This window comes from Nuphar pumila, chromosome 7 (genome assembly GCF_984573655.1).
Source record: "Nuphar pumila chromosome 7, dmNupPumi1.hap1.1, whole genome shotgun sequence".
Classification (NCBI taxonomy): Eukaryota; Viridiplantae; Streptophyta; class Magnoliopsida; order Nymphaeales; family Nymphaeaceae; genus Nuphar; species Nuphar pumila.
Window position 1 is genome coordinate 109,160,442 of NC_143255.1, and position 27,691 is coordinate 109,188,132.

Here is a 27,691-nt window from a genome sequence, read left to right on the forward strand (position 1 = left end):
GTTTACACCATCGGCAAAGCGACCATAAGTAGAGTAGGCTTAGCCAGCGCAACTAGGTCTTTGATCCCAAGGGTGGTTTCCCCATCCATGAAAAAAACAAGGATAGCCAACCCACTTCAAGTGTCGTTGACATTGCGTTGGTTACACCCAGACCCAAGGGGTTTTGCGAAGTGGGATGGGGCCTTGGCCGTTTGACAGGCAGCCTACGTCAAATCCAATGGGCGTCACCCTCCTGCGTAAGCTGAAGCTTGGTGACTCCCTGGGGTCAAGGGGTAAGCCCTCGGAGTTTTATGCTAAGTACAGCAAGCTAAGCCAGCACTGATAGGTCCGCACCTTTCGTGATTTCTCCGAGTACAAATAAAAAAAAATGCTGGCTTTGTAATTGGTAAACCAGATGAAAGTTTAGGCCGTCTACTAAAATCAATATCAGAAATTGCCAGCTTTGTAATTGTTAACATGTATGTAGCCCACAGAAATTACTTAACTAGACATGGAAATCATAGTCTACAAAGTCACACACTACAAGACCGACTCTTCGCTACATAGTTTCTATATCAAGACCAAAACGCAGAATTTTCTGTTCGTGTACGCAGACGAACCATCTACACAGACACCATGTTTCCTTCCAGCATTGTCTCATTAGCTTAAGCATCGTGTTCTCCACAGAAGAAAATTACGCTGGCTCGCTCTTCTCCAGTGCTGTAGTACAAACCCACATGTCAGTGCAAATCAAAAGATTGACCGATGAATGAGCACGAGCCAAGAGAGAGAGAGAGAGAGAGAGAGAGAGAGAGAGAGATTACTGTTATAGTTCAGGAGCTTCTCAATGAGGTCTACATGAGTCATTAGCATGCGCCTGCAACAGTAGCGAACCAAGCCCAGTGCATCAAGAGCATCCCTGAAAACCACATCCAATAAGTCAGCACACCTACCTAAGCCAAGTAAACATTCATTCACCATAAAATCCCAAAAGTTTCTGAACAAATATCCGGCTGCAAACTTAAGGAATTAAGCATTAATTAGACAATGCACATGGCCAACCAGCAACATCCATGCGATCACCGAGGAAGTACCGGTTACCTCATTAGCACACGGCAATAAATAACAAGTATAACCAAGAATCATGTAAAACAAATACTACCATACAGTTAAAACTTAAAAGTACTAGATCTGGCAATTCCTATTTTGTAATAACAGATCATTCGGAGATGCATGTACTGATCATGTTTCTGTGACAGTGGAAACAAAATCAGTTATGAATGTGTTTTCAGCATAAGTTCGCATCTCTTCATGCTGCAAACAATGAGTAGGTGTTCTGGATGTTCTTAAAGGAGAAAGAGTTTCAGTATATGGAGTCTCAAGTACCACTTTTTATTCATACTACTTAGTAGCTTTCCCAAAACAAGCACTAAGTGTGTGTAGATTCAAACTAGATTGTAGGTACAATAGTTTGTACCAAATATAAATCCTATATGGTGATCCAAGAGCACCTACGCCCACCTACTAGAAATCATAGGTGTACGTTGCATCTTCTCAATTAGACCTTATAGATGTACTTAACAGTTTATTTGATAGAAATCATGTTTTGGATCATGTTTTTTTTACATCAAAATAGTTTTAAGTCATGAAATTTTGGTACATTGTGAGTCGTCCATTTTTGAAGATCTTAAAAAACCTACATGTATGCCATAACCACATGATCGAAAACTTATTTTTCACTAAATAATGATTGTAGATCATATATATAGGGTCTGATCAAAGAAAAAAACACTCAGAATTTGAAGCTTCTATTATGTGGTAGTAGGTGCTCTCCGAGCACCCCTAGCATTACTAATATATATATATATATATATATATATATATCGAGAGAGAGAGAGAGAGAGAGAGAGATAAGGTGGTAGCTGCTAACCACTTTTTTAGCTACCCGGGCTTTAGAAGGGTTTTCCCCATGTATTACTTAAATCTGACCAATGTGTTCGGCATGATCAATTTACTAGGAAACAACACTTGGATCGTGTTTTTTCGATGAAAAACATGATTTTCTAGGCCTTGAATATTTTAAAAAATATTAAACTAGCGATTTTTTAGACCTTATGAAAAACTATCTGAATATCGGAATAGGATGATCCAAGAGTCGATTCCTATAAAATCAAAGCATGTAAAACACAATTGTACAGCCAGATTTAAGAAAAACAAGAAAAAGCCTTTTGAAAGCGCAGTTAGCACAGCAATTAGCTAGAAAAGTGGTTAGCAGCTACCACCTTCTCATATAGAGAAGGTGGTAGCTGCTAGCCACTTTCTAGGTGGTAGATGCTAACCGCCGTGCTAATCGTTCTTTCGAAGGGTTTTCCCTATGTATTATTTAAATCTGTTTGTACAGATGTGTTCAGCACATTCATTTTACTAGAAAACGACACCTAGATCATGTTTTCTTAATGAAAAATATGATTTTTTAAGCCTTAAATATTTAGAAAAATCTTAGACCAACGATTTTTTAAACCTTATAAAAACCTACCTGCGTATTAGAATCGAATGATCTAAGAGTCTATTCCTGTAAAATCAAGCATGCAGAATGCATGCATAGTCAGATTTAAGGAAAACATGAGAAAACCCTTCGAAAGCCTAGTTAGCTAGAAAAGTTGTTAGCAATGCTAACCGCCATGCTAACCGGGATTTGGAAGGGTTTTCCTATGTATAATTAAATCTGAACATACAAATGTGTTTGGCACAATCGTTTTACTAGGAAACGACACTTGGATCATGTTTTTTTATGAAAATCATGATTTGTTAAGCCTTGAATATTTAGGAAAATCTTAGACCGTCAATTTTTTAAACCTTACAAAAACCTATCTATGTATCAGAATCAGATGATTAAAGAATCAATTTAAAATCAAGCATGTAGAACGCATCTGTACAGTCAGATTTAAAGAAAACATGTAAAAACCCTTCGAAGTCCAGTTATCATGGCAGTTAGCATTGTTAACCATTTAGCTAACTGCCCATGCTAATCGGGATTTTGAAGGGTTTTCCCCATATATTACTTAAATCTGGCCATGCAGATGTGTTCGACATGATCATTTTACTAGGAAACAACACTTGGATCATGTTTGTTCCATGAAAAACATAATTTTTTAAGCCTTGAATATTTAGAAAAATCTTAGAATGTTGATTTTTTAAACCTTATAAAACCTAATCTGGGTATCAAAATCGGACGATCCAAGAGTCGATTCCTATAAAAATCAAGCAGTCAGATTTAAGGAAAGCATAAAAAAATCTTTCGAAATCCCGGTTAGCTAGAAAAGTGGTTAGCAGATACGAAGGTGGTAGCTGCTAACCACTTTTCTAGCTAACTCGCTGTGCTAACCGAGCTTTCAAAGGGGTTTTCCCATGTAGTACTTAAATCTAACCATACAGATGTGTTCGACACGGACGTCTTACTAGGAGATGACACTTGGATCATGTCGTACAGATGTGTTCGCAAAGCTGTTTTACTAAAAAACGACACTTGGATAATGTTTTTTAATGAAAAACATGATTTTTTAAGCCTTGAATATTTAGGAAAATCTTAGATTGTCGATTTTTTAAACTTTATAAAACCCTATCTATGTATCGAAATCGGATGATCCAAGCATCAATTCCTACAAAATCAAGCATGTGGAATGCAAATGTACAGTGAAATTTAAGGAAAACATGAAAAATCCTTTGAAAGCCCAGTTAGCACAAAGGTTAGCTAGAAAAGTGGTTAGCAGCTACCACCTCATATAGAGAGAAGGTGGTAGCTGATAACCATTTTTCTAGCTAATCGCCATGCTAACTGGGATTTTGAAGGGCTTTCCCCACGTATTAATTAAATCTGACCATACAGATGTGTTCGGCACAATCGTTTTAGTAGTAAACAACACTTGGATCATTTTTTTTATAAAAAACATGATTTTTTAAGCCTTGAATATTTAGGAAAAATCTTAGACTGTCGATTTTTAAACCTTATAAAAACCTACCTGCGTATTGGAATCGGATGATCCAAGAGTTGATTGTGATACAATCAAGCATGTAGAATGCATCTGTACGGTCATATTTAAAGAAAACATGGAAAGCACTACAAGAAAAGCGTTAATTAGCGACGGAAATTTGCGGTGCAAATTTACGACGGATTAGCTACAGAAAACTAGTCGTCCTTAAAATTGGAATTAGTTGTGGAATTAACGACGAAAAAAATCTGCCTTAAAATCCGTCGCTAATTAGCGACGAAAACATTCTGTCTCAAACTCCGTCGCAACTTCGCGACGGATGAGCGACAGAATTTTTTCGTCGTTAATTTGCGGCGATGTTTGAGACAAAATATTTTCGTCGCTAATCCGTCGCTAATTTTCGATATCAAACGGCCCATCTAGGGCGCAAAATTTTTGTCACCCCCTTCGCACTTTTTCCCCTTTCACTGTACACAACCACCCCCAAGCCTTTTCTTCTCCTTTCTCTTCCTCGTCCACAGACCGGTCGAAGCCACGTCGTCGCCGACTCCCGCCGACCTACTCTTGTCTTCCCCTCCTTCCTCTCTCCTTTCCCTTCCCTTCTTCTTTTCCCCTCTTCCTTTCTTTCTCCTGTGTTGCCCCTTTCGTCCGAGCACCCATGGGTGCATAGTCGCCACGCCATTCTAGCAACCCCCTCTCTTTTGAAACCCTCCACTATCAACGCCAGAAGCCGGGTGAGCCACCACCGTGAAGTGTCTGTTTGGGCACCTGCCGAAGACCAGCGTGACTGTCACCGTCGTGACGTCCTCCTCCTCTTCCTATTTTCCATGTTCTTCCCTATTCAGGTGCCGATCAGAGACGAACCAACCCCTACTGCGACTCGATGCTGCTACCATGCCGCCGGGAGCCCCAACCACTGTCAAACGCCCCCTTCTTCGCCACCCTCTGCACGATCCACCACAACGGTTCTTCTCTGCAGGCACTGGTAACCACCAGACTACCATCAACCACTCTCCTCCCTCCTTCACCGGAGTTCCACCGAATTTCGTCCAATCGAGGTCGTCTCCTAGAAATCCAGAGTTCCACCTGAGTAGGGAATTGCATGTGTTGAGCTTCCGAAGATGGGTATTGTTTTTCTAGGCTCTTTGCCTCCCTCTTCGGAAACAGGGAGGCCAAGATCTTCGTTTTCGGTCTTGACAATGTTGGGAAGACGACGATCCTCTGTACGATTTCGATCTTTCTGGTGTTTTGATTGGTTCGTTTCTTTTTGGTGGTCGTTATGGTTGTGATTATTTGTGGCGGATTGTGACTTTGGTTTCTTTCTGTTCAGATCGGTTGCAGATGGGAGAAGTGGAGTCCACCATTCCAAGTAAAGTTCTGTTTTTGTTATTCTTGTTTGGTTTTCTGAGAAGTGGGCATCTGTTTTTCTTAATTTTCCCGTCTATGGTGGTTTTTGCATTTTTTTTGTTCTTTTTGCATTTTTCACGATTTGTTTTGGTCTTGAATTGTGATTCAGCTATTGGCTTCAATGTGGAGACCGTGCAGTACAACAACATTAAGTTCCAAGTCTGGGATCTGGGTAGGGGTCCTCATCTTGTGTGTTCGCTTCTTCTTTTGTGTATCTTAGTTCTTTTGTTTGGCTAATTATGGATGCACTAAGTTGTATGGTTGATGGCATCATGATGGGCATTGCTTCGAAATCTTAAGGAGAACATAAGGAATTCGATGCAAACTACTTTTAGATGTTTTTAAGTTAGGGAAACTACTAAGGAATTCATGATAGATCATTGAAGTAACGGTGCTGTTTTATTATTTTGTGATGCTTCTCTCATTCTAACCACAAACCATGAGCCTAACAAGGATAGATATATGAGAAAAACATATAAGAAGCCTCCTTAGTTTTAAGGTAAAAGCATATCATACTCAGGATGATCAAATATAGTATGTAATCAAACCAAATAAAGAGAAAAGGACAATATGGCAATAAGAAACCAAAACAAGTAAGAAGTGGAAGCTGCTAAAGTTATCCAACTCAATCCTCATATGGGGTTTCAACATTTGACATCTAAGTTGTTGCATCATCACCATACATATCATTATATTACATGAAGAAGATCCCCCTTCATCTTTATCTTTTAAACCAAGGTGGTGAACCAATATAAGACAAAAGCAATGTCACAAATATCACTGATGTTTTGAATATATCATGATAGCAATATTCAAATTCCAATTTAAAAGGTAAAGTTTCATGATATTTTCAAAATATCAAAATAAATAATTCATCTTATCACTTTCTTTTCAGTCTTTTTTGATATAATTTTGTATTCTAAAACTCTTTAGTTTTTTTTTTCATCTGTTTGAAATAATACTACTGAAGCCGGTTCTTTTCTTTTTTTTGGTATTATTTTTATCTTTTCAGAATTTTAATTGGCAATTTTTTTTTTAAAGATTTATGAAGAATTCTTTAATATCATGAGAGTTACCTCACCAAGATATTGTTGAGACTTATACATGTGACTGTTGACAAAATTGATCGTGGAAATCTTGTACTATGCTGCAGTGTTAATTGTGGCATCCTTATTTTTACCTATGTTCGTTAAGCGATCTCAACTGTTGGTTTTCTCTATTACATGGTTACAAAGGTTGTAATCGCACTCTTGCCCATTTGTTGTTGCAGCATTTAATGGATAAGATTGAAAAGTGATCCTTTTATGCAGAATTGCAGTGATATATATATATATAGTATTTCTAGAAGTACTTTTAACAGGTCAATTTTGTATATTTTTTCTCAGTTTACAGGAAACATATGAGGCATTAAGAACATTTCAGATTCTTGGCATAGAACCAAATGCTGAAATAAAGTCCATCATCTGCTAAAACAGATGAGCTTTTCTACGCTCTTAAAATCAATACTATTGTACAATGTCAAATAGATGCCACACTTCTGGAGGTACTTTGACAGCCTTTAATTTTGCTGGTCTGGATGTGCATACTGTATTTTGTTGCTTGTCATTTCTATGGTTTCCTTCACCTTCAATGTTTATTGAATACTTTTATGATATTTATCATATAACTGTAAAGGATGTCAGTTTGAAGCTTCAAACCATTGTGAAAGATTCAAGTTCACTGTCTGACTACTACTATTCAATTGGAAGCTTGGTTTCTATCAAGGTAATTTCCTTTCTTCAAGTGATGTGTTCTTCACTTGGTTTATTTTGGTGTAGATATTATCTGCACATGCATCACACTATGTAGTGGATAACAGTAGGCATATCCTGTCATTTCATGCAAATTCTAGTATATTTATCTGCATTTTAAAAGTGAAACATTTTTTGAGGGAAATAGTATGTAATGTGTGTGTCTAGATTTGACAGGTAATCCGATGTTGGCAGATATCATTTTAACTAGTATTCTGAATATATATATATGGCATTTGGATCAATTTATTGTCATGTATTGTTCTTCATTTAAATGCACATATTTAATTTATTTGAGTTAATATTTAATGCTAGATATTATGAGGTTGAAGTTTACTATAGATGTGTTACTTTAGAAAAGAATAGGAGATGAACTGACTGTACTTCTCTCATTTCACTAATTTATGTATGCTTTAACTGATTTTGGTTCTTGCACAGTGGCACATAAGAAGTCAAGTTTAATTTTGTTCTTTTTATATGGGTAGTGTGGTTTAGATGTTAAGCTTGCCCTAGTGAACAGCTTCCTCCCAGTTGGATGCTATGTTTGACTTTTCGGTGAAGCAGCTACAAGATTTCATCAGAAAAGTTTCAAGATCTGTTTCCTCTAAAAATATAGTGGAATTCCATGCACTTTTTTTATTTTCTTTTGTTAAAGAATAAACTGTGATCATTGGTTTTATAAAGTGGTGGTAAATGATGACTCATTGAAGCTGGATAAAATCTTATTATTGGGCCTTAGCTCTTCATAGTTTTTGATGCATTGATGTTAATGCAAGTTGGTAAATAGGTGACAGGAAAAGTGTTTGATTCTTGTATGATGTCACCAAAGAATTAGTTTATATTTTGTTTATCAATACTAACATTTCGGTTCTCTTGTAGGATGCTAGAGATGATCAGCGTAGAGGAGCTGATGGAGGCATGGATGAAGGGGCAGATCAAGATAACGAAGAGGATGATGCTCCGAATCTTGGCGAGGAGTAGCTTCATGTATTGAATTTGTTTCACGTACTTGTTGTTTCAAACGAAACTCTTTGTATATGTTCACTTATAACTAATTAGAACTTGACGAGGATTATACTGGGTTATTAAATTTGTTTCACTTATAACTTGTATTAAATTTGTTTCACCTGCTTTGTATATGTATTTTTTATGTGTACTTTGCCTTTTATACACAACTTATATAAATTATATAACGATAATTTTTTTCTCGATATTTATATTTCAAACCTATGTCACAGGGATTCGGCTAGCAGGGTGCCGCACCCGCGTCGACGCGACTCGACGCGGGTGCAGTCAACCCGACCCTGGGTTCGTTGACCGCACCCAGGGTCATTTTTGTCCATTTTTTTTTTGGATTTAAAAAAAAAAATTGCCCTATGAAATGGGCTGCAGAATTTAAAACAATGAATCAGGCTACTCACCTCGGAATGGCATTTGGAATACACCTCGGATCTCTACCAACCAAACCAATCGACACCAGAGCTACAATAAAAAAACCACGAGAGAGAGAGAGAGAGTTGGTTACCAGATGGCTGGCAAGGATGACCTTGGCACCACGATCGACGAGGTACTTGATGGTGGGGACGGAGGCCCTGACCCTGGTGTCTGTTAAAATATATATATACATATATGTATATATATACTATTTCTCATTTAGATAAATACCCGATAGGGGTATTCTTGTAAAACCACATATGTATCTTTTTCTTTTTTATTTTTTCTCTTTTTCCCTTTTTTCCTTTTTCTTTTTTCTTTATTTTTTCCTTTTTGTAAAGACCACAAGGGGGCCCCACACTTGTAGTCGTTGGGGCTCCAACGGTCAGATTTCTGACCGTTGGGGCTCCCAACGACTACAAGGGAGCCCCCCTTGTGGTTCCTTTTAGTGCTTCCCTCATCTATAAATAGAGGAGGTCTTCCCCTCTTAAATGTATGGGTTTTTACACCCTTCTCTTCCTTTCTTCAATAAATCCAACTTATGACTTTAAGTCATTTCCTATATTTGTGAGTTTTGTGTGTGCACATTTGGTGTTTGTGTTCTTGGCTCTTGTAGTCACTCTTAAGGAGTGACTTTTGCTCTATTGGTGCTTCCGCCTCTTTTCATTACATGGTATCAGAGCTCGGTTGGTGATTGGGCTTCTCTTTTTGACATCTTGGAAAGCGTGCCTCTCAAAGTTTTTGAAGAAAGAAAGTATATTTGGTGTCGATGGAACGTGACTCTAAAGTGCAGCTCTCTTTCAAGCTAAATGGGTCCAACTATCTCATGTGGGCCTCCGCTATGGAAAATCATCTAAGAGGTAAGAAACTTTGGGGTTTTGTTATGGGGACTACTCCCGAACCCTCTCTTGTTCTTACCAAAATTGAAAATGAAGTTGAAAAGGCTTTAGATGGTGATGAGCGCATCAAAGCCATTAATGAACATCAATCCAAAATCGAAGATTGGGAAAGAAACCATGCCAAAATCTTGGCATGGTTTATGAACAACGTAGATCTTAAAAATTGTGTCAATATTGCCAAGTTTAGAAGAGCCAATGAGGCTTGGTTTTTTCTTAAGGGTATGTATACCCAAAAGGATCTTGCTCGGCAATTCTTTTGCCAAGAAAAAATTCGTTCCACCAAACAAATGGATATGAGTGTCCGGGACTATTTTAGCTCTCTAACTCCTCTTTGGGATGAGCTTGCCCTTCTTGAGCCCAAATGGGTTGCTCCACAAGACATTGAACTAAGAAGGGAACAAATTGAAAAGGAGCACTTTTTTCAATTCCTTCATGGTCTTCGCCCGGAATTTGAACAAGTGAGGGCATCTCTTCTCCATAGAAGCAAAGCCCTACCTATTGAAGATGCTCTTGCCGAGGTATGTCAAGAAGAAACTCGACTTGGCTTGAGCATTAGGAATGATGAAGTTTTGGCCGTTAATAGGCCCGGATCAAATGTTAAAGCATATAGACCTCCCCACTTTAACAAAAATATCAATGGACCTAGAAGGGGAATAATATGCCATTATTGTAATGAATCGGGTCACATTAGACCGGCTTGTCCAAAACTCAAAGGAAAAGTTGTCGTGGTTGGGGAAACTTCTCCAAAGAAGGAAGAAAGTACTAAAGAAGGAGATATCAAAGAAACTCTAAATCACATCTCCGAAGTTCTTCAACATCTTCTCAAGACTTCTCCTTCAACATCCGGGGCCGCCATTGCCTACTCTTCATCTCCTCCAGGTATGTGGATACTAGACTCCGGTGCTTCTTTTCATATGACATCTCATAAAAATTCTCTTTCAAATATTTTTTCCGAACCTATATCTTCTTGTGTTTCAACGGCCGATGGTACAAAAACTTCTTTGTTCCTAAAGTAAGAATCGTTCCTAAAATAAATTTAAATCTTTTTTCCGTATCTCAAATCACCGATCATGGATGCCAAGTCTCTTTCTCACCTAAGGATTGCACCGTGCAGGATCTCCAGTCAGGGAAGCTGATTGGGCAAGGCCATAGAAGGGGTGACCTCTACTTTATGGATTTTTTTACTCTCTCATCTAAGGCATCATGCAATCTTATAAAAGACAAAAGTATTGGAATATGGCATGAGAGACTTGGCCATCCAAATTTTGTAAAAATGTCTCTTTTTCCGTTTTTGAACAATACTTGTAAAGACAATCACATGACTTGTAAAGATTGCATTTTTGGGAAATCTAAAGCTATTCCATTTCCACAAAGAAGTTACTTTACCATTCGGCCATTTGAACTTATTCATTCCGATGTGTGGGGACCTTCCCCTATTTTGTCTAAAGGAGGTTTTTCGTATTATGTGGTATTTATTGATGATTTTACTCGATTCACGTGGATTTACTTCCTAAGTCGCAAATCCGAAGTTTTCTCCTTCTTTAAAGAATTTCATGCAATGGTCAAAAAGCAATTTTTGGGAAATTTATCTATTCTTAGATCCGATTCGGGAGGCAAATATATGTCCAATGATTTTCAAAACTATTTAAAAGAAAATGGAATTTTCCACCAACGTTCTTGTCCCAACACTCCACAACAAAATGGACTTGCGGAAAGAAAGCATAGGCACATAATAGAGACTACAAGAACGTAATTAATCTCAAGAAACATTCCAAAATCCTTTTGGGCCGAAGCGGTTCTAACCTCTACATAAGAACCCCTTCGTCCTCTTTAAAAAATCTTTCTCCATTTGAAAAACTTTACAATATGTCTCCCGATTACAAAAGACTAAGAATTTTTGGATGTAAATGTTTTGTTTTAACTCACAAGAATGATAAACTTTCCCCTAGGGCTATTGAATGTATTTTTTTGGGATATGGCGAAAAACAAAAAGGGTATAGATGTTTTGACATACTTAAAAATAAGCTTTATATCTCTAAAGATGTCACATTCCTTGAAGAGGAAAGTGGTTTTTCGCACCAACCGAATGAAAATATTGATTATTCATTCTTATTTGACTTATTGCCTAAAGAAAACATCATAGATGATCATATTGATTCTAATGAATCTCTTAGTGAAGATCTTGTTGAACATCCAAACGATGATCAAAACTTTGAAGAAAATGTTTCAAGACAAATTCAAGTCTACTCTAGAAGGAATGAAAGGAATCCTCCTTGTGCCCTTGAAAAATTTTCCCAAAATGAGTTCACCGAAGAGACTTCTCAAAGAAGATCAAATCGGATTTCCAAAATACCAAATAGATTTGTTTCTTATGATTCTTTTTCGCCTAACTTTCGAGCATGCCTTCTTGCTCTTCACTCTTTTCATGAACCATCTCATTACAATGATGTTAAGCAATATGCTCATTGGAATGAAGCTATGCAACTTGAACTTAATGCTCTTAAAAAGGCACAAACTTGGGAAATCATTGATCCTCCCAATGGCAAGAAACCCATCAGATGTAGATGGGTTTTTAAAGTAAAAACTAAGAGTGATGGTTCATTGGAAAGGTATAAGGCTAGGTTGGTAGCTAAAGGATATGCCCAAGAGTATGGGGTAGATTATGATGAAACCTTTGCCCCCGTTGCTCGAATGACTAGTGTTCGAGCTCTTATTGCTATAGCCGCAGTTAAAAAATGGCCAATTTTTCAACTTGATGTTAAAAATGCCTTTTTGAATGGTAATTTAAATGAAGAAGTGTATATGGAACCACCTCCTGGTATGGATTTAAATGGAAAAATTTTGAAATTAAAAAAGGCTTTATATGGTCTTAAGCAAGCACCAAAAGCTTGGTATGATAAGTTTAGTAACGTATTAATAAATTTAGGATTTTCTTCTTGTTATACTGACACTGCTCTTTTTGTGAAAAGAACAGGCGACTCCATTATTATGCTTCTGCTGTATGTTGATGATATGATCATCACTGGGAATGACAAAAAGGGAGTAAATGATGTTAAGTCTATGCTAAAAGATACCTTTGATATGTCTGACCTTGGTTATTTGCTATATTTTTTAGGTATTGAAGTGGCTTATTCCGAACGTGGATACATCTTATCTCAGATGAAGTTAGCTGCTGAAATTTGTACCAAATCAGGAATATCTAATGAAAAGAAAGTTGAGACTCCCGAAGTTATCAATGCAAAACTTAGACTTGAAGATGGTGTTCTTCTTGAAGATCCAACTCCCTACCGTCAATTAATTGGATCCCTCACTTATCTATCCATCACCCGTCCTGACATAGCTCATGCGGTTCATGCAGCAAGCCAGTTCCAGCACGCACCTACCACGGTTCATATGGCGGCCGTAATGAGAATTGTGCGATATATCAAAAACACCATCTCAAAGGGACTCTTCTTATCCTCTTCCTCATCTCTTGAATTGACTGCTTTTACTGATGCTGACTGGGGAGGCAATCCCAATGATCGTATCTCAATTACGGGTCTTTGTATCTTTTTAGGTGAATCTCTCATCTCGTGGAGATGCAAGAAGCAGCAAAAAGTCTCTTTATCATCTACTGAAGCCGAGTATCGGGCTATGGCGATGACAACTATGGAAATTGTATGACTCAGAAGTCTCCTTGCTGACATGGGCGTCCTCATTTCCACTCCTACCAAGCTCTGCTGTGATAACAAAAGTGCGATATACATTGCCAGCAATCACACCTTTCATGAACGGACAAAGCATATCGAGATGAATTGCCATTATGTTAGAGACGAATATCTCAGAGGGACTATCTCATTACCATATGTTACTTCAGAATATCAGCTTGCTGACTTCTTCACCAAAGCGCTTCCAACTCCACGATTTATGTTCCTCCTTAGCAAACTTTCGGTCTTCTCCCCGTAAAGTTTGAGGGGGCGTGTTAAAATATATATATATATACTTATATATATATAAGTATATATATATACATATATGTATATATATACTATTTCTCATTTAGATAAATACCCGATAGGGGTATTCTTGTAAAACCACATATGTATCTTTTTCTTTTTTATTTTTTCTCTTTTTCCCTTTTTTCCTTTTTTCTTTTTTCTTTATTTTTTCCTTTTTGTAAAGACCACAAGGGGGCCCCACACTTGTAGTCGTTGGGGCTCCAACGGTCAAATTTCTGACTGTTGGGGCTCCCAACGACTACAAGGGAGCCCCCCTTGTGGTTCCTTTCAGTGCTTCCCTCCTCTATAAATAGAGGAGGTCTTCCCCTCTTAAATGTATGGGTTTTTACACCCTTCTCTTCCTTTCTTCAATAAATCCAACTTATGACTTTAAGTCATTTCCTATATTTGTGAGTTTTGTGTGTGCACATTTGGTGTTTGTGTTCTTGGCTCTTGTAGTCACTCTTAAGGAGTGACTTTTGCTCTATTGGTGCTTCCGCCTCTTTTCATTACAGTGTCGTCGGTGATCTTCTGGTTCTCATCGAGGGGGACGTTGATATCGACCCTCACAAACACCCTCTTCCCCCTCAGCTCCTCCTCCCTCAGATCGCTCACGCTCCTCTTCGCCATCCCTCAGATCGATCGATCGACTCTTCTCTCTCTCTCTCTCTCTCTCTCTCTCTCTCTCTCTCTCTCTCTTCCCTTCGCCTTTTAAAGGCACAAGGAGCCAACGGACACCGCCTTCCAGAACCCCTTTCGCCCTCGGGATGTAAACCCCAGCAGAAACAGTGGGACGCAGACCATTGGATTGTAGAAACCGACGGTGACGATGGTCTATGCCCCCGACACTCACCTTGGGACTCAAAAAATGTTGACACCTGTGCTCCCGAAAATGACACAGTGGGCCCCACTTCCTGCATTTCACGTCGTCAAGCTCACGAGTCACGCCCCACTAGCGTTATTCCCGTTTTTTGGATGACTCCCCCGAACCCAGCCACATGGTTCAGCACCTATTACGTGGTGGAGTGTCACCATTTATTTATTTTTTTAACTCCATGAGACTGGATCTGGATTCAGGATATGCTTATCACTTGGATAGATCCAACACTCGCATGGAAATGCTTTTCTACTCTCTCTTCTTGCATTTGAGAGAGCGTGCGTGTGATATGCAAAAGCTTTGATTAAATGATATCTTTATTGAAATATCATATGCAGGAACTTTTAAATGGATGGGGTTATCGGTTCAAGTTTATAGACTATACCATGATATATATATATATATTCATACATATAGACTATACATGATATATATATATATATTACATTTTTTCCTCTGCCGCACCCCCGCACCCTGGTTTTTTGGAAGTGCCGAATCCCCGCACCCGCACCCATGTAACATAGTTTCAAACAAAATTGTTTTAATTTTTTTTTAAATTTTGCGACAGATTAGCGACGGATATTATCCATCACTAATATTTGGTTTTGCGACGGAATGTAATCCATCACTAATCCATTGCTAAAATAGCGACGGATTAGCGCCAGATATGTATCTGTCGCAAAACCAAATCCGTGCTTATTTAGCGACGGACTCGCGTCGGATCATGGCATTCGCTAATCCGTCGCAAATTAGCGACGGAAGTAGCGACAAATCGGTTTTGTTGCTAATTAGCGACCAAGGAATTGGGATGGACGCTATCCATCGCTAATCCATCGCCAATCTGTCGCTAAACAGTTCAGCGATGGATTGGTGATGGATTAGCAACGGATAGCGTCTGTCGCTAATCCACATTTTCTTGTAGTGAAACCCCAGGTAGAAAAATGGTTAGCAGCTACCACCTTTAGGTAGCTAAGCTGTCTTACCGGGATTTCAAAGGGTTTCCCCATATACCAGAGAGGGAGAGAGAGCATTAAGATTGGTTAATATGATGATAAGCTTCCATAACATGGACTGATCCGGAATGAAGGGAAACAAAAGAAATAGGTATAGTGAACCTTAGTGTTGCACCAATTACTAAGAAATATACACATCTTAAAAATATTGCATTGAATACAGTCTATAGGCATCCGAAAAGCTTTATATACAGTGTCACATGCTACGACAAAGATAAAAATGGATCCAACATTAAGAAGTTGATGGGTGAATTACTTATGCTCAATCAGTAAGACAATCCTTTTCCAGATATATAGTCCAGTCCAGAATAATTCAAATATCTACTTTGAGTAATTGTTAATACATCCAAGGACAATCAATTTGATTACAAGATAAATAGCATGGAGGGATGTTGGAACTGACAGCCGATTCCATTTATGTTTGAACATGTATTGTGTTCCAGATAAAATAAGGAACAAAACTCCTAAATATTCGTCAACAAAGTCCTTTCCTACCATCTCTTGGAAAAATAAGCTTATAAGTGAATCCATTGTTATATCCTCTTTACTCTCTGTGCTCCCGCAGTGAAAGTAAAGGTAGAACACTGTTGAAATGAAAAGAAACATGCCATTCAGCTATAATGATGTTATGGCCACCTCGATAGTCATGTGATCTAAACTCTGGTCTGGTATGTCATTATAAACATTACTTGATTCAGCGCTCACTTATAAAATCAGACAGAGTAAGTATAAGATGTCTTGAGAAGACTCTACCGCAGTCCAATATGCACAGAAAACAGAAAGCAGAGAGAGAGAGGAAGAGAGAGATGTAGAATGGCTGGGACGGCTCAAGCTCTCACGACCATCGAGCCCTAATCCTTATAAAGTAAAAGCAAATATACAATAGACGATATTACAAAAATGCCATTAATGAAACAACATTGTGCGTGTGTTATTTAACGTGCGTATGGATTTGGATCCAGATCCATACGCATGTTGTATTTTAATACTCTCCCTCAAGTTGTACGTGGTTTTGGAGCATGTACAACTTGCTCTTCAATAGCCAAAATTGACGTCCTGTTAACCCCTTGGTAAACAAGTCTGCCACTTGATCTTATGTTCGAACATGACGTAGTTCTATCTCTTTCATCTCGACTTTCTGCTGTATAAAATGTTGATCAATCTCAATATGCTTCGTTTTGCTATGCTGAATAGGGTTGTATGCAATATTGATTGCGCTTTGATTGTCGCATAGGATAAATGATCGAATAATTGTATCCCCAAGGTCACTCAATAAGTGTCTAATCCATGTAACTTCTACCGTGCCTGCGGACATCGACCTGTATTATGCCTCTGTACTCGATTGTGCCACTGCCTTTGTTTTTTACTGCTCCAAGACACTAAATTGTGTCCAATGTATACACAATATCCAGAGACGGATAGTCTCTCATTTGGATCCCCTGCCCAATCTGTGTCTGTATAAGTGATGAGTTTATGTCCTATATATAGGTTATCGTTTTTGCGGTAAACAAGTCTGTCTCCTATAGTTCCTTTCAAATAGCGTAGAATACGCTTCACAGCTTCTATATGACCTTCTGTTGGAGCATGCATAAACTGAGATACCTGATTGACAGCATAAACTATACCAAGTCTGGTAAAAATCAAATACTGCAGCATCCCTACAAGACTTCTATACGTTATAGGATTGATACAAAGGTGGCCATCTTCAGAGCTCAGCATTTGATGTAGTACACTCGGAGTGTTGACAGGTTTGCAATTCGTCATCCCGTCTCTTTCCAGAAGATCAAGAGTGTACTTCTGTTGCATGAGTGTCAATGTGTTTTCTTGTTTGTCAACCTCTACACCAAGGAAGTATCTCAACTCCCCTAAATCTTTCATTTTGAAAGTTTTCATCAAAAACTGCTTCACTTCTTGCACATGATTATCTGAGCTCCCCGTGATCACAATATCATCAACATATATAAGAAGTGTAACTATGTTTGTCTCTTGGTAAATAAAGAGCGAGTGATCCAGAGAGCATCTTCTAAAGTCGTAGCCTTGAATTTGCACGAAAAAACTTTCAAACCAAGAACGAGACGCCTATTTCAACCCATATAGAGATTTCCTTAGCTTGCACACCCAGGCAGTAGGATCCTTTTCGGCATACCCAGAAGGTTGCTCCGTATATACTTCCTCCTTTAGAGCCCCATGCAAGAATGCATTTTTAACATCCATCTAACTAAGCTTTCATCCTCGATCGACTGCTAATGATATGATGACACGAATTATGCCCATTTTGACAACCGAACTAAAAGTTTCATCGTAATCTTCACCATATTGTTGCGTGAATCCCCGAGCAACAAGTCATGCCTTATATCTGTCAATACTTCCTTCGGGCTAATATTTTGCCTTATAAACCCATTTTGAGCCAACTACATTCTTTCCTTCTGGCCGAGGTACTATTTCCCAAGTCTGGCACTCATGAAGAGCTTCCATTTCTTCATTCATAGCCTCAATCCAATGACGGGATTGAAGAGCTTGATTAAAACAAGTGGGTTTATTTTGTTATGTGAGTTGAGACATAAACAACTGAAAATCAAGAGAAAAAGTCTCATAACTCACCCATCGCTGAATAGGGTGCCCGATGCATGACGGCCTTTGAGCCGAATGACTAGAAACGATTTTCACATCTCTCGGCCCTGTATTTTTGTCCCGTCTAGTGTAGACCTATCCAGAAAAGCATTCAACTGGAGGTGGCTCAACGAAGGATGGCTCGACATGGATCTGTGTGTTACTCAACTCCCTATTCAAGTCGAAGGAAGGACAAGGTGCCTGACATGTCTCTCCTATATTGGCAAAAAGGGTTGCGCTCATCCATGGATCATACACCTCTACTGCTCAAGATGACAACGGTTCAAAGTCATTGATCTGAAAATTTTGTTCATCAAAAACAACATTCCGAGAGGTCCTAATACGTTTTACGGTAGAGTCATAGCATCGATAGCCTTTGTATTCATCCGCATACCCAACAAATCGTCACTTAGTGGCCTTGTTCTGGAACTTATTTCGCAAAGAAGAATCAATATGTACATAACATACGCAACAAAAAACACGCAGCTTATCATAAGAGAGATGTTGCCCAAATAAAGTATAATAAGGGGATTTCTGATCCAGAAGTACCATAGGAAGACGATTTATGACATGAACAGATGTGTGAAAAACTTTTGTCCAAAGACCAATGGGCATATTGCTATCATGTAACATGCTCATCGCACTTTCGACAATATGCCGATGTTTCCTCTCCGCAACCCCATTTTGTTGAGGGGTATGCGGGCAAGAAACTTGTCGACTTATGCCTTTATCTCGAAGAAAAGCAATAAATTCATTTGATGAATACTCTCCTCCACCATCATATTGTAAATGCACAATATTACAGGAAAACTTTGTGTTGACCATCGAATGGAATTCCCGAAATATTCGGAAAACTTCATGCTTACCATCGAAAGAAACAATTTCAAATGGCTTTGAAGCTCTTTTATTAATAACATGAAAAGGAAGAACATGGCTTTTGCAGAGTGCACAAGATGAACACTTTTTATTCTCTAAAAAGGAACATAAACTAGACTTTGGAACAAGACCATCAGATACAAGTTTTTCAATGAAACCCCGACTACAATGTCCCAAGCGACTGTGCCAGATATTTGGCTTATTACAATGAGATGAATAAAAAATTTCTAATGGACGGAATGACAAAGACTCTGAAGGCGAAAATACTGAAAAATGCTTGGATGGCTCCAACTGAAGAACTGGAACTGAGGGAATCTCGTTGAAGACGTACATGTTTCCTCGTCGCTCCCCCTTAGCGAACGTCTCCTTTGTTCGAAAATCCTTAACATAAATAGAGGAGGGAGTAAATTCAACTGAAAAATTCATATCGTCAACAAGTTTACCCACACAGACAATGTTCTTTTTAATATTAGGAGCAAAAAGGACATTGGACAAGTGAAGTGAGGACTTTGAAAGAGGAATATGTGCATGGCCAATAATGACTGATGGAGTGATAAGTTTCAGCTTCCGTAACTATACTACCTTTTTCAAGATAAGGCAATAAGTGAGATAACTTACCCGCATTACCCGTGACATGTGTGGCAGCACCAGAATCAACATACCATTCTCCTTGTTCATTTTGTTTGATCGTCATTTGTGACAATGAAGATGGTAAAAGTTGTTGCACATCTGCAGATGGTGCTTTTGAGTTCATAATCGTGGCTGGCTTATCTTCAATTTTCTTTATTTTTCCTTTGTTCTGCAAATTAAACCAGCAATCAACTTTCACATGTCATCGTTTGTTACATAAGAAGCAAGTGGGCACTCTCCTTTGATTCCCTGTATTAAAGACACTTGAACTATTAGGTGTAGGCAAAATACCACGTCCTCCCTGCCCAAAACGTCCTCGGTTCCTGCCTCCTTGATTGCCGCCATATCCTCGTCCAAAGCCAGCAGAAGTGTCCATAGCCAAAACTGAGTGAGAATGGGCTGATTCATTTCCTTCTGCCCTTTGTTTCATAATCATCTCATGCTGAAGAAGTTTTGCCTGAAGATCGTCAAAGTTGGGCAAGTGGGGAAGACATGATAAAGTTGTGGTAACCATGTCAAAATCAGGGCCCAATCCATTAAGAAGTTGTACTTTATCTTTATCTGAAATAGCACTTCCAATAACAGCCACTTGGTCAGTGATACTCTTCATGCGGCCTATGTATTCCATAACTGTCATTGAGCCTTTCTTCAAACTCTGGAACTCATTTTTCAAGCACATAACCCGAGCTTCAGATATCTTAGAGTATGTCTGAGAGAGCTTACTCCATAGTTCTGTTGCAGTGCAATCATCTGAAAGAGTCGCCAACACTTCTTGAGAGAGTGTTGACGTAATATAAGCAACCAAAGATTGATCCCGCTTTCTCCAAGCTGTATACTCTGGATTTTTAATAGATTTGGTAATGATGTCACCCTTCTCATCATTGGTTTCCTGCAAAATAAGCCGTGATGGTACAGGAACAGAACCATCCAGATGTTCATCGAGATCCTGACTTTGTATAAACGGAAGTATTTGTCTCTTCTATGTCAAGAAATTAGAATGAGTAAGTTTTCTGTAACAAGCTGATTTAAGAAATTTGCAGAGGGATCGAAAGACGAAAAAGAATCCATGTCGATGAAACAACGAATAAGCAAACAGGTCGGAAGGGAAGAAACGACTTTTTTTCGGAATCTAAATAGTTATAGGCTGCCTATAGATGTTGCGCAGATAAGCACAAAACTGGTTTTATTGCTAATTGAAACGCACAAAAATACAAGTTCGGGAATGATATAACAGTGACTGACGTTCAGCAATATATAAAAGGAAACGATTCAGACGCATGTAAGTTGTAGATTAAAAGGGAAATCACAACCTGATACCAATGACGCCAAGGAAAAGAGAAAAAGAAACGCAGAATAGAGCAAATAACGATAAGTTAAAAGAAAACAAAATCGAGAAAGGATGACGTACAGCAAAAGGAAAAGAATTAAGGGAACTTGCGACAGAGGTTTAAGAAAAGAATATCGAGGGTTGTGCGTGATGCTTTGAATCAAAGGAAAAGAGGGCCAGAAACTTTACCGACAGGGATTTAGATTTAAAAGATACCACAGGAAACAAAGATCTCGTTAAGACGATTCTCTGGTAGGGTTTTGCAACCTCATGCTCTGATACCATATAAGATGTCTTGAGAAGACTCTACCGCAGTCCAATCTGCACAGAAAACATAAAGCAGAGAGAGAGGGAGAGAGAGATGTAGAATGGCCGGGGCGGCTCAAGCTCTCACGACCACCGAGCCCTAATCCTTATAAAGTAAAAGCAAATATACAATAGACGATATTACAGAAATGCCATTAATGAAACAGCATTGTGCGTGTGTTATTTAATGTGCGTATGGATCTGGATCCAGATCCATACGCATACTGTATTTTAACAGTAAGGACAGACTAGATATGAAGCATCGCAACATGATGATTCATTATCAGTGAAGTACTCACTTACACTTTTTTCATGATCTGTGTCATGTTCATCAATTGTTCAAACCATTCAGGAGGCCCACAACCTCCTGCAAGGATTATGAAATTAACACCACAAAAATTTAAAAAAATCAAGGCATGATATGGCTGAAGGAGCTCGCAACAAGATCATATCTCAGAAATCTAGGGAACTAGGATCTTTTGGGCATTCATCCACATATTAGTATAAGAAAAACTAGAGAAAGGCTAAGCTGAATCCAAGCGGTGATTGGTTCATTAACCTATGCTTATCTCTGCCAATTTGATTACAAATCTATCTTTGAAGTTCTTAGACTAAGAAGAATTTTGGGTTCTTTCTGGATCCTCGAGAAGATTCACCAGGCTTTTATATGTATGTAAATATGCCCAGACATAAAACGAAGAAAAGGAAAAAAGAAAATCGCAGTAGGTTTTTTTTAAAGAGAGAGGAGACAGGAGTGGGGCATATCTGAAGTCTACCTTCAATTCTGTAATTCAGGATTAATTGTTATAAATTAGTTACTCAAACAAACAAAGCAACAATGATTCATCCATTAAATCTACTGTAATCAACCTTAGTCCCCCAATCACAAGATTACTACTAGATAAAAACTAAAAGTAAATTATTAAACCGCCAAACCTCCAACAATCATGTAAAGACTCATCGGATGAAAGAATCTCAGGTATTGAAAAAAATAAAATAAAAATAAAAATAAAAATTCAAACAATGACTACAAACCAAAGTAACTAAAAGGAAAATGAGATAAATAAAAATTAACAAGGACTCCATACCCTTCGGTATAGTCTGCCTGGAGAAGGTCCAGATATGTATCCCACTTGTTACCAATCACCTACACCCAGAAGAAGAAGATAAAAAATCAACACGAACTCACTGAAAATCATATCAGAACATTCAAAAGTATGGACCAAGAAAACACTAAATTCTCAACAAAAGAATGCCAAAAAGGCAAAGAAATGTTGATTTTACAATCAATCATCACATCCTCGTTTGAGAGAGAGAGAAGAAGAAGAAGAAGAACGGGGAAAAAGCAAACAAAGATCAATCCATTTTCCAGTTTCCCGAATTAAGTTTACCCTTGCAATAGATTCAAAAGGACGAACCAAAACCAATATCGATCATCACATATTTTGTTTGAAACCCTAGAAGATTAGTTCAAACGAAAGCACATACAAAGAGAGAGAGTACCTTCCTGCAGGTAAAGCATCAAGAATGATCATCTTTCCCAAATCCACTCTCTCTCTCTCCAGCCCGAGGAAGGTAAGGATTTATATAGCATCTGCAAGACGGAAAGACTAGGAGAAACTCTTGCTAGGTGGTTCAGTTGCGTCAGACCAAGATGATTCATTATAAAAGTTTCTCGGTTTGAGACAATGATATATATGACAAGCCCGTAACTTATAGTGGACGCTTATCCCCGGCAGATCAGCAGCTCTATTTTTTTTAAACGTAAAACGTGAATTAGCGGTGATCGTGACTGTCGTTAATGCTCTAGATTACACTGAATCGGATGGGCAAGGTGCGGTGAATTCGATTCTCGTTCGACGAGAAGCAACTCCACTGTTAGGAGCTTCTCATATATATAGTGAGTGGTAGCTGCCTGACAGGTTTTGTGTCTGACGCAAATGGGTGCCTGATGAGCGTCCATCAGGCGTGTGTGATGGATGCTCAATGAGCATCATGTAAAAAAAGGCCGCTAAAGGTCTGAGCAGAGTTTTGACTTTTAGCAGCGCTTTAAAAGCGCTGCTAAAGGCAGTTTTTATACAGGGCGCTAGCGCGATGGACGCTCAGAGCGAGTCCATTTGCGTTAGGCACAAAGATGGTAAGGCAGCTACCACTTTATATATATATATACATATATATATATATATATATATATTATTTATTTGGGGTTTGGCAGAGGCAGACCCTATCTGTTAATTGAAGTGTAAGAAGGATAACTATACATCAATGACTCTACGTATCCCACTTGTTACCAATCACCTACACCCAGAAGAAGAAGATAAAGAATCAACATGAACTCACTGAAAATCATATCAGACCATTCAAAAGTACGGACCAAGAAAACACTAAATTCTCAACAAAAGAATGCCAAAAAGGCAAAGAAATGTTGATTTTACAATCAATCATCACATCCTCGTTTGGGAGAGAGAAGAAGAAGAAGAAAAACACAGGAAAAAGCAAACAAATATCAATCCATTTTTCCGTTTCCCCGAATCAAGTTTACCCTTGCAACAGATTCAAAAGGACAAATCAATATTGATTGTCACATACTGTGTTTGAATCTCTAGAAGATTAGTTCGAACGAAGCACTGAATTAGCACATACAGAGAGAGAGAGAGAGAGAGAGTACCTTCCCGCAGGTGAAGCATCGAACAAGAATGATCATCTCTCTCTCTCTCTCTCTCTCTCTCTCTCTCTCTCTCTCTCTCTCTCTCTCTCTCTCTCTCTCTCTCTCTCTCTCTCCAGCCCGAGGAAGGTAAGGCCTTATATAGCCTCTGCAAGACGACAAGACTCCGAGAAACTTTTGCTACGTGGTTCAGTTATGTCAAACCGAGAAGACTCATTATAAATGTTTCTCGGTTTGAGACAATGATATATATATATATATATGAGAAGCCCGTAACTGTTAGTGGACGCTTCTCCCCCGTTGATCCCAAAGGTTCAGTGGCTACCTATTTTTTTAAACGTAAAACTTGAATTAGCGATGATTGTGACAGTCGTTAATGCTTTAGATTACACTAAATCGGACGCGCAAGGCGCGTCCGATTCTCATTCGAAGAGAAGCCCGTCCACTGCTAGGAGCGTCTCATATATATATATATATATATATATATATATATATATATATATATATATATATATATATATATATATATATATATATAGTGATTGGTAGCTGCTCACAGGTTAGGTGCAAAATGAACGTGCTAAATGGGTTTTTCAGCCTTTTTTTCATTTTATTTATGTGATGGAAGAGTACTTTGGTGCCTCTATATAAGAATAAGGGTGATATACAAGATTGCACAAACTATCGTGGTATAGAACTCATGAGTCATACTATGAAACTTTGGGAGAGGGTGATTGAGTATAGGTTGAGGAAGGTTGTCATGATATCGGAGAATCAATTTGGTTTTATGCCTGAAAGATCAACTATGAAAGCTATACATCTTCTTAGACAACTTATTGAGAGATATAGAAAGAAGAACAAAGATTTGCATATGGTTTTTATTGATTTGGAGAAGGCATACGATAGAGTACCTAGGGATGTTCTTTGGTGGACAATGATGAAGAAAGATGTTTCTCTCAAGTACATTAGTATAATTAAAGATATGTACGAAGGAGTAGTAACCAATGTCCGCACTTGTGGAGGGGTGACAACCAATTTTCCTATAACGGTTGGGTTACATCAAGGATCTGCATTAAGCCCCTTCCTATTTGCTATAGTGATGGATGAGCTTACAAGATCAATTCAAGAAAATGTGTCGTGGTGTATGTTGTTTGCTGATGATATTGTTTTGATTGATGAGTCTAGAGCTGAGGTTAATGCTAAGTTAGAATTATGGAGACAGGCATTGGAAGCAAGAGGTTTTAAGTTGAGTAAGAGTAAGACAGAATATATGGAATGTCGGTTTAGTAAGCAACGAAGCAATGATGGGAGTGTAGTGAAGCTTGGTGAGCAAGAAATATTGGTGGATGACTGTTTCAAATATTTGAGATCTATCATTCAAAAGTATTGAGAAATTGACGGAGATGTAAATCATAGGATAAAGGTTGGGTGGATGAAATGAAAAAGTGCAACTGGAGTGTTGTGCAATCGTAGAATGCCATTGTGGTTGAAGGAAAAGTTTTATAGGACGACAATTAGGCCCGCTTTACTATATGGTACGGAATGTTGGGCTGCCAAGAGACATCATATTCAAAAAATGAGTGTAGCTGAGATGTGTATGCTTAGATGGATGTGTGGAAATACAATAAAAGATAAGATTCGAAATGAGGAGATACGTAAGAAGGTAGGTGTTGCATCCATTGAAAATACGATGAGAGAGAATCGTTTACAGTGGTTTGGACATATTCGGCGAAGGCCTAATGATGCTTCAGTTAGAAGGATGGAGAAATGGGAAAATATATTAGTTAAAAGAGGTCGGGGTAGGCCTAAGAAGACTTAGATGGAGATGAAAGGAAAGGATATGAATGCTTTGAACCTCACCGAGGACATGGCATTGGATAGAAATGATTGGAGGAGAAGGATTTATGTGGAAGACCCAGAATGATTTTCTTTTTTGGTTCATATCGCTGACCCCAATTGTTTTGGGATGAAGGCGTAATTGTTGTTGTTGTTGTTGTTGATCTATGAAATTGATTTTATAGAGATCAGCTCTTGAAGCATTCTATTCCGACATATGGGTGGGTTTTTATAAGGTTAAAAAAAACAACAGTCCAAAATCTTTGTAAATTTTTTAGGCTCCAAATATCATTTTTTTCATCGAAAACACATGATCCAGGTGTGGATTCCTCATAAATCGACCATGCCCAACACATTTATGGGTCAAAACTGCAAAAAAACACCAGAAGGGTAGAAAAACCAATTTAGCACGAATGATTTCACACCTAACCTGTGAGCAGCTACCAATTTCTCTCTCTCTCTCTCTCTCTCTCTCTCTCTATATATATATATATATATATATTCGGGTAACTAAAATATGTTTACCAACCAAATATGTTTACTAGTATGAACCAAGATTTTCATAGATTTTTTTTTAAATTTCACCACAATTATGTGATCTAGCACTTGGTTTTATAGAAATAGACTCTTGGATCATCCAATTCCGATGTATAAGAAGGATCTTTTAAGGGTTGAAAATCAACAACTTAAATTTTTTAAAAATATTCAACATTTCTTGATCCATAGATCCAACAGTAGATTTCCAGCAAACTGACCACGCCAAATGCATCAGCAGGGTTAGATTTGCGAAAAACCTATGAAAATATAGATTCATACCCGCAAACATATTCGGTTGGTAAACATATTTCAGTTATATATATATATATATAGTGAGTGGTAGCTGCCTGACAAGTTTTGTGCCTGACACAAATGGATGCGCCCTGAGAAGTTATATATATATAAAGTTTTTTTTATTTATTTGGGGCTTGGCAGAGGCAGACCCTACCTGTTAATTGAAGTGCAAGAAGGATAACTATACATCACTGACCCTACTTATCCCACTTGTTACCAATCACCTACACCCAGAAGAAGAAGATAAAGAATCAACACGAACTCACTGAAAACCATATCAGAACATTCAAAAGTACTGACGAAGAAAACACTAAATTCTCAACAAAAGAATGCCAAAATGGTACAATCAATCATCACATCCTCGTTTGAGAGAGAGAGAGAAGAAGAACGGGGAAAAAGCAAACAAAGATCAATCCATCTTCCCGTTTCCCCGAATTAAGCTTACCCTTGCAATAGATTCAAAAGGACAAGCCAAAACCAATATCGATCGTCATACAGAGAGAGAGAGAGAGTACCTTCCCGCAGGTGAAGCATCGAACGGGAATGATCATCTTGCCCTAATCCTATCTCTCTCTCTCTCTCCGGCCCGAGGAACCTTCGAGGTTTGCCGCTTGCATATGTATATAAACCCATACATCTGAGCCCATCTACAAAATGGAACGGGCCTAAATCCAAAGATAATGTCAGTCTTTGATCCGCTATAAACTAGCAAAACTCTGTTAAAGATGTCTTTTTCAATAAATAAAAAATTGTCTTTTTCCAAATGCAAGCAAAAACCTGTGTTATTTTGAGAGAAACGTTTAAAACACAAACAAAAAATCTTTTGGAAATGCTTTTCGAGAAACGCTAATGTAGATCTAATTTTATCGGATATGTTCAATCTTGGATCCAAATCCTGTAGTTCCTGTACCCTGACTTGATTTTCAAGGTAAATTTTCATAACATAAAAATCAAATTAAACCGTATATATCTATCTTTTTTTAATGCAAACATTTTTAATCGTGTATTCATTTTTAGTTTTGACATTTCACGTATTGCTACTAACCTGCAATGTGTAAACTGTGGCATGATTCTGTTCGATTCACGTCTGGCCAATTTTTTCTACATAAGAGTTACTAGAAACATAACTAAAGGAAGTGTTGAATTTGACACAGACCCAATCCACAATTCTAGGTCCGGTTTCAGTTGGCTGGGTGTGAACCCAGAAAAAACCATGATTTTGGCATGAAACCTGATTGGATCATA

The 27,691-nt window shown here is 38.3% G+C and overlaps 1 protein-coding gene across 1 annotated transcript; it reads right to left on the minus strand.

Annotated features, from left to right (window-relative positions):
* Positions 1 to 414: 414 nt before the first annotated feature.
* Positions 415 to 27,059, minus strand: LOC149832870 (DNA-directed RNA polymerase subunit 10-like protein). The gene is made up of 4 exons (XM_090014756.1): positions 26,962 to 27,059; positions 22,203 to 22,261; positions 804 to 898; positions 415 to 699 (listed from the first exon to the last, which is right to left on the minus strand). Exons 1-4 carry the CDS (start codon positions 26,995 to 26,997, stop codon positions 674 to 676), a joined length of 216 nt encoding a protein of 71 aa, XP_089870882.1. The 5' UTR covers positions 26,998 to 27,059; the 3' UTR covers positions 415 to 673.
* Positions 27,060 to 27,691: the final 632 nt, after the last annotated feature.

Bases quoted from the DNA above. Each gene is read 5' to 3' on its own strand.
- LOC149832870 (XM_090014756.1), bottom strand. From the start codon at position 26,997: ATGATCATTCCCGTTCGATGCTTCACCTGCGGGAAG. The intron at 22,262-26,961 runs GTACTCTCTCTC...TTCTGGGTGTAG, and splicing joins GATGCTTCACCTGCGGGAAG to GTGATTGGTAACAAGTGGGA. The intron at 700-803 runs GTAATCTCTCTC...TTTGTACTACAG, and splicing joins GAAGCTCCTGAACTATAACA to CACTGGAGAAGAGCGAGCCA.